Raw genomic sequence first — 7,715 nt, 5'->3', positions numbered from 1 at the left:
CAAGTAGTTCACCATTAGTGGAAATCAGGCATTGTAGAAAAACGCAGACTATTGGAAAAGAATCTAATGTACGTTGATGCCTCCAACATTAGGGTCATCACATGGGGTTAGTCAGTTCTTCACCTGTATAGAAATGGCAAACAATCGGATGGACAATTGGTAAAAACTGCGTAAAAGTAAAATAAATGGAGCACATCAGGGTTATGAACTTAATCTACTCTTCCCCATGACTTGGCCAATGCTCAGAGGGAAAGGTAACACCTGCAGTCACTCTGCAGGATATATTATGTGAAAGAAGATAGTACCTTTAATGAGGAGTCCAGAGGGCAACAGGTTGCCACGAACTGCTGTTTCCCAGGAAATGTTCTGGAGTGAACGAGTTTGATCATAATATCCTAAGTAATAAGTGACTGCTGTGGAAACAACTGGGATTGAGGAGGATTGTCAAGGTCTGTGAATATCACCGCAACTGTGGTCCTTAATTTACCTTGCTGAAAATGGCAGTTGTGCTTTGGCTTAAGTAGAGGAGCAAGCACTGAGATTGCCCTACAACTGGTTTGCACAATATTTTCACCAGGGTACACTGTATAGTACAGTCAGGGTGATGTAATGGTCTGTTGACTGTTGAGGCGAGCTATTGCTTTATCTTTCTTGAAAAAAACATTTAGATACTACTGATGTAGGGTGTTTTTCATAATAGGCCGATCTTTCTTGTCCTGGTCACTGTATCTGGAGAAAATTTGCTTTATAGTTTGTTTCATCAGATTTTAAATGCTGGTAAGAACAGCAAGATGTATCCTCTTTCTGGAGTGCCACAAAACTGTGATTCTTGGTTTACAAAGGGCACCCTACACGTTTCTGGAGTCTTGGAAAAGTCTGGACTGTTCAATGGTTCAAAATATGAAGTTACTCTCCTATAACTGGCATATAGACCTCGTCTTTCATGAGAGAAATGGTGTTGCCTTGTTCCTGTTTATTTTTGGATAACCAGTAAAACTGCTTTCAAACAAAAATAGAAAATAACTCATTGACAATAGTGAGTACCTTATTCTGATGTATGTACTGCTTATTGCCACAGACATGCATCTTCATTAGACCATTAAAAATTGGTATTACTGCTGCCTGCAACTCAAAGTCAATTCTTCTGATCAATCCCATGAGGATAAAAAGCTAGACCAATCCATTTGATCCAAACCTCATACCTACTGGCTACTTGGGTCTTAATCAGATATATGTATTAATCCACTGGTGAACCTGCATTCAGATCAGCAAACTATCAATATGAGCACAAACACACACTCCCACATAGTAAGTTACACCCATCAAAATTCTAAAATGTTTAATTTATACTTCTTGGAATAAATTATCTCTTGGATACGGCCAGTTTGTCTGGACAGGAAAGCAGTGGGAGGAGACGTGCAAGAAGGAGCGCCTGCGCACAAGAGGCTGCTGTCATAAACAATGGAAGCCAGGAACCCCTAGCTGGGGTAAGAATTCTCCTCCATGCCCCCTCCACCGTTTCAGAAATTTCATAACTTTACCAGCTCTTCATTGGGTCAATACTAACAGCAAACACTCCTTTGGTCTTTTACATAGCAACAAAAATAAGAATAAAAAAATTATATATATATCTATATATTTTTTTTTTACAGTGTGATGAGGAAGAAATCTTTATTGTCCGTTTCCTCCTATCCCCGATCTGTTCTGGTGCCCCTCCCTCCACGGTCCCCTCCAGCCCCTTCAAAAAACACACCAAAAGAATCTGCCGGGAGCTCCTGCTTCAAGACGTAGAATGTCGGAACTCAGCCCACACTAAGTGAGGCTGCCCACTTCTCCTAAGTGGAATGTGCAGGCACTGTTCCTTGTACACCTAGAGAGAAGAATTCAGGTTTCCGTTTCAGTTTCACCTGTCATGTCAGCTGAGGTTCCATCCGAGTGCTGGCCTGCATGCTTTCGCGGAGCCTTTACACAGGTCATCTCTCTTGTCCCACAATGCAGAACCACGTCATGCGCCTTATCACTGGCCCTGCTATTGTCACACTGGGCACAGCAGTCTTTAAAAAAAATAATGTATAATTAGAATATTAATTTCTTCTCTCCCCCCGTTTCTCTTGCTTTTTCCCCTCTTTTTTCACTCTCTCAGAATGTCACTCGTCCGTAAGGTCCTGCACAAAGAGGACTTGGGATCGACAGAGTCCAGCCTCCTGCAGGGTAGGGGTGTTGGGCCGATCCTCTGTGGGAAGGCAGGGAAGGATCCGGCGGGGAAAATTGGCCACGATTTGAAATTTCTCTGGACTTTCATTCAGCGAGAAGAGGAAGTCATGGATCACCTGGTGGAAATAAGAACATTGTTTTTTAATGGCCACTCCAATCAAACAATACCCGGAAACAGCAGCAGCTACTCAATGGCCACTGAACAGTCCTGAAAAAAAGAGAAACTTGTTCTCCTTACCGTCAATGGCTGTGTGAAGAGGAACCGTCTCTCCACTCTTGAATCATTGGGCATCTTAAAGACTATTTTAACACTGTTGGGGTCATCCGGAAGAGGTTCAGGGGGTAGGCTTTCTGACTTGCGCTCTTTTTCCTCTTGCAGGTTCTGAGGGACAAAGACATTACGTGTGAGGTAATAATGAGAAATGGAGCACACAGTTTATTTACTCATTCACATATTTAAGCTGTTTGATATAGTATTAACATGGCCTGAAGGTGTTTGAACTTTTCACAATGGCAGAGATAGTAGCTCAATAAAAGATTATTCAGTGCAAGAAAAAGAGTAAAAACAAAAACAATCATGAAACAAGGGAGGAAGGTGTTAGAACAGAATTTGACCAGCCATAAATCACTATAAAGGTATACAGTTAGGCACTGATTTGCAGATTTTGATGGAGAATTCAAATTCTAGTCGCACTCCGCATTTAGGATTGTACCATAGGGTACTCCATTATTAAAGTTTGAGGCAGACAGAAATAGCCCTTCCTGAGGATCCCAAAGTGAGCTTGTTACGGCGGGTCAAGTGATGAAGGGTCTCATAAATTGAGAAGACCGTAATGCTCCCCCCGTAGAAGACCTAGCTTGACAGTAGATTTAATACACCAAAGGATTAACCTGGCTTGGAAAAGCCAAGACCTTGAAACACTGACGCAAGCCAGAGGCCATACTCAGACACTGCTTTAAATTTAATATCACACGTCAGGAGGCTACTACACCCATGAATTAGTGGAGAGGTTAACTCCCCCATTGAGAACTAAGGGGTTATGAACATGAGAAGGTGAGGGCCAAAGACATCAGGGCACGTCAAAAATGCATGAAGAGGAGTAACCCTCGGCATACTACTGGCACAAGGGCTAGCAAGATGTATGCAATGGGCAATGGAGCCACACAGTGTAAAATTAACAAGACTGCAGGCCAAAGGGCAGGAAACCCGGGCTCAACATTTACAGAGGCCTATCAGAAGTTGTTGCAGGACCATTCGCCTTATTAAAAAACAAGCATTAGCAATGCAATAGGTCTCACATTTGCTAGAGTTAGAGCTCTTTGTGTTGTAAAGTGTTGTCTAGTGTTTCTGCAGCAGAGATAGAGACGGGGAGAAGTTAGAGGATTGCCTTGTAGCGATCCATTTGTGCTCTGTGATGGGGAGGGGTAAGTAGTGGTTAAGACTACAATGAACTCGCATTGCAAATGTTATTGAAGCATACATGTACCATCTCTGTCAACATAATTTATCAATATATTCTCTAATGAAGGATTGAATGTTTACACAAGAAAACAAGAAAAATACATACTCAATGATTGAGTAAACTAATAAATTGCTGTGTGTGCAATCTGGAAGGCTGTATAACTTGACTTGTCATACGAGATCTCCATGTTGGACGAGTTTGAAACAAGCTAATATTTCAACCTCCACAAATTCAATAAAATAGGTTTAGACGCTTAGGCAAGCTTGTACGGTAACATTTCACAAATAAATATTGGCAGCAGCCGCTACAAAAAGTCTGCTTTGAACCAATATTACTGGCCATCTCAGGACATGAACTAAACTATAGAGTTTAATAAACAAAGATTACTACGGGAGATGGTTCTATGCTGACTAAAGAATGGCATAAAGTAAAAGCAACGAGTGGCGCCTCGCTTGTGGCAACATTTTTGTAAACTGAGATGCATACTGAAAACTAGGCTAATTTATGCAAGCGGACAAACTTAAACGCACGGTTATCCATTATTCAATCAATGACAATGAAGTCGACCTCAAGAGCTGGTTCCCAGTGTTAGGCACATAAGAGAACAGAACTCTGCAAGGGCTGACCGGGGAGATGTGTTACTAGCAAAGTTCAGCTTCCTGGAAGAGGAAGCCGGGAAAGGATGGCACAGAGTAAGCCCTTGGCGGCAGATCTTCCACCGAAGCCACGAGGTACCGGTCAGGTCTGGAAACGTGAACAGCACTGTCAAAGTGCACAGACAGGAAGCATAAAACAAACTCTGCAAGGGGGTGTCGGATAGGAGGGGCAGAGATACAGAGACGAGTGAGAGGAGGGCGTGTGTGGAACATTAGGCATAAACAAAGGCTGCAGAAGGATCCCTATTGTGTCACTCGCGCTTTAGCTGTAATCATCTTAAGCTAAAGCGCGGGTGCCGCAATTGCATCAAAAGTAAAGAAATATATATCTTTTTAACATCTATTTCTTTTGAAGCAATTGCGGCACCCGCGCTTTAGATGAAGATGTTTAAAGCTAAAGCGCGGGTGCCCCAATTGTGGGGGGAAAAAAAAGTAACAGAAAAAAAAGGTATGTGGCCGTGATCGGCGGCACAAATAACATAAGAAGGGCACAGCTGCCAATATTAATGCGGCGGCATGACACGCTGCGTATATAAAAAAATAAATAATAATGCGTTTCGGGAGAACCATTTAAGAAAACAGTGCTCGGAGACTGCAAATAAAACCTACTGAGTAACAACACATGTAACAGGGGGACGGTCCTAATGGGAGGTTATAATAAGAGAAAAGGTGGTACTAAGAAGGTGTCCAGGAAAGTGGCCCCAGCACCTGAAAATTACAATACTAAAGCCTTGGGGGCACACTGTATGGGGCTGAACTATGGGGTAGTGGGATTACGGATTGTCTTACCATAGAATTCATAAGATCACTTTTTAATCTACCAACTAGCACCCCCCGACTCCAATCGATCTAGACCTAGGCCAAAGAAAACTGGCTGATAAGTTGGATTACAAGCACCTAATGTTTTGGCATCGCCTGTGGTCCATTGAGGAGCTTGCCCCTTACAGAGTTGCATTCATGGGCCTTCTGAAACAGCCCCAGGTAACCACCATCCCCTGGTTTGAAACCTCGAGAAAGCTGTTGACGAGATTAGGTGTGAAGGTTTGTTTCACCCCTTGCACGCAAATTATTTCTTCAATTTAGATACAAGTCTCTTCCCACCAAACTGTTTTGTAAAAAGTGGTGTTCTAATGTTCCCTCTGATGACAAGTGCCCAGCTTGTAAAGAAAAAAGAAAGCCCCGAATTCTTAGTGCATTTGCTATTTTTTTGCCCCACTATAAGACCCCGAGGGGTACGTGGATAATTCCCTTGTGCAGGCGCATCGGCCCTGGCCACTCACTCCCTTGATGTATTGAGAATCTTATCTACAGATACTTGCAGAGTAATAGTTTTCAATCTGGCAAAATATTGGCAAGCTTTATGGATCAAACGCTCAAAAGTTATTGTTGGAAATCTTTTTATTGTATTTTTATCGGTATATATGAAATATTTGTATCAGTTTTATGGCTTTTATTTATCCTAACTTTCCTTTTCCATGTACTTTTAAGATCTTTGTGATCAAAATAAAGTCTTTGAGGATGATTATGATGGTACTAAGGAGGGACAACTAAGCCTATTGACCAATTAAAAAACACAATTTACAAAGGATAGTGACAGAAGGCAATAAAAAAAGATGGATGGAACGTGGGCGGAGCTTCATGCCCATATCCTGAATACAGCAGGTCTCGAAGAGTCAGCGCAAGCGCCGCCTAAGCGAGACCTAACACATCCTCCCTAGGGCCTAATACAAAAGCGAGAAGATTGAAAACAAAGAAGGGAGGTTGGGGTTTGCCTGCACTTCATACTCTAGCGTTCCCCATAAGGAATTTTGAACTTTTCAAGGCTTCGTGTATTCTAGCAGACTTGTAACTAGCCAATAAGCACCAGCGCTGGGTCAAGAAGACATGCTACTTTAGCCCTCACAATCATGCAGATTAATGCCACCAAATAGGCACTTACTGAAGAGGTCACTAGCTTCTTCTCCAACTCTGTTCTACACTCCGAGAGCCCAACAACTGTGATAACATGCCCTTGAGAAACCTCAAATGAAATCTTGAGCAATACAGAACTAACTAAATAAGACCTGCTAAGCAGCCTTTAGGCCATATAAAATTACCTATGAAAATATATAAATCAGATATGACAAAAATCCTTGCCTATCTAAACTCAGACCCTGGCTCCAAGATAGCCTCCCATTGAACAGATGTGGACTCTGCGGAGACCAGGATGATAGAAGCATAAGCTCAGATTGAACGTCTGATGAGGAATGAAACCTCACTGAAAGCAGACGTAATCACCCTAAGGCAGTGGTATTCAAACGTTTTAATGCCACTCCCCCTCCAGTGCCAAATAAATAAATCGGTGCCCACCCCCCCGAATTTTTTAACAATTATTCTATTCAATTGGCAATCTTTAAATATGGCTAGGCTTACTTAAGCAATGCATTTATGTTCTGTTAAAAAATGCAATCAAATACATGATTGCCAAAGATATTATTTTGGTCAGCCAGGCCTTACTAACATGTCAAAGTATCCACAGTAAGATTTTCATAAACGGGGGTGGGGTTTTTAGAAAAACATTTGCCTTCAAGTCCCCTTTTGACACACACACTCAGCTAGGATATAAATAACAAAAAGTGATAGTGATTTTCCTTTACAGATTGGCTGATTGCCATTAATTTTTTCCGTGTAAAAACAAAGAATTGTTATCAGCATGATGTTTCTTTTTGCCAGAGCCAGACGCTCCCCCAAGGATCACTTAAGGTCCCCCAGTCTGATGACCCCTGCCCTAAGATAACATGCAGTATCTGCAATCCTCAGACGTGAAGATCAATATAAAAATAGATCAAGACAGGACACACAAACTCAACCCTGACAAACTAGCCCCCTATTTGAAAAGCATGTTTGAGGACAGTAAAGAAACAGGCAAACTCCCACGAGACCAACGCATTGCCACACTGGTAGCAGGTAAACCAAAACACGAATGCACCTCCTATAGACCCATTTCTTTGCTGAACGCTGAGCCCAAGATCCTTGCGAAGCTGCTGGCACTCCGGCTACGGCAAGTGATAGACAAACTGGTTCACCCCGAACAATCGGGCTTTATGCCACACCGGAACCCCGCTCTAAATCTCAGGAGGCTTCACGGGGTATTGGGGCGACACACTACTATCCAAGAAGACGCCATTGTGGTGTCACTCTACGCCAAATGGCTTTCGACACCCTTGAATGGGCCTATCTAATGGCAGTCCGGCGTAAACTGGGATTCAGGCCCAATTTCATCGGCTGGGTGCGGCTCCTCTATACTGAACCATTGGCACAAGTGGTGGTAAACAACAAAATCTCAACCGTCTTTGCACTGGAAAGGAGGGACTCGACAAGTATGTCCTCTCTTGCCACTGCT

At 42.7% G+C, this 7,715-nt stretch overlaps 1 protein-coding gene across 1 annotated transcript in view; it reads right to left on the bottom strand.

Annotated features, from left to right (window-relative positions):
* Window positions 1-1,324: 1,324 nt before the first annotated feature.
* FAF2 (Fas associated factor family member 2) overlaps window positions 1,325-7,715 on the bottom strand; it is a 125,839-nt gene continuing 119,448 nt past the window's right edge. The window contains exons 10-11 of the mRNA XM_085618284.1: window positions 2,453-2,596; window positions 1,325-2,330 (exon numbers count right to left, since the gene is read on the bottom strand). Of these exons, the coding sequence (XP_085474410.1) occupies window positions 2,148-2,330; window positions 2,453-2,596 (327 nt within the window). The 3' untranslated portion in view covers window positions 1,325-2,147. The remainder of the gene's footprint in view (window positions 2,331-2,452; window positions 2,597-7,715) is intronic.

The sequence above is a fragment of the Triturus cristatus genome, chromosome 7 (genome assembly GCF_964204655.1).
Source record: "Triturus cristatus chromosome 7, aTriCri1.1, whole genome shotgun sequence".
In the NCBI taxonomy this organism is placed as follows: Eukaryota; Metazoa; Chordata; class Amphibia; order Caudata; family Salamandridae; genus Triturus; species Triturus cristatus.
This window is presented reverse-complemented; position numbering and strand designations above follow the sequence as displayed.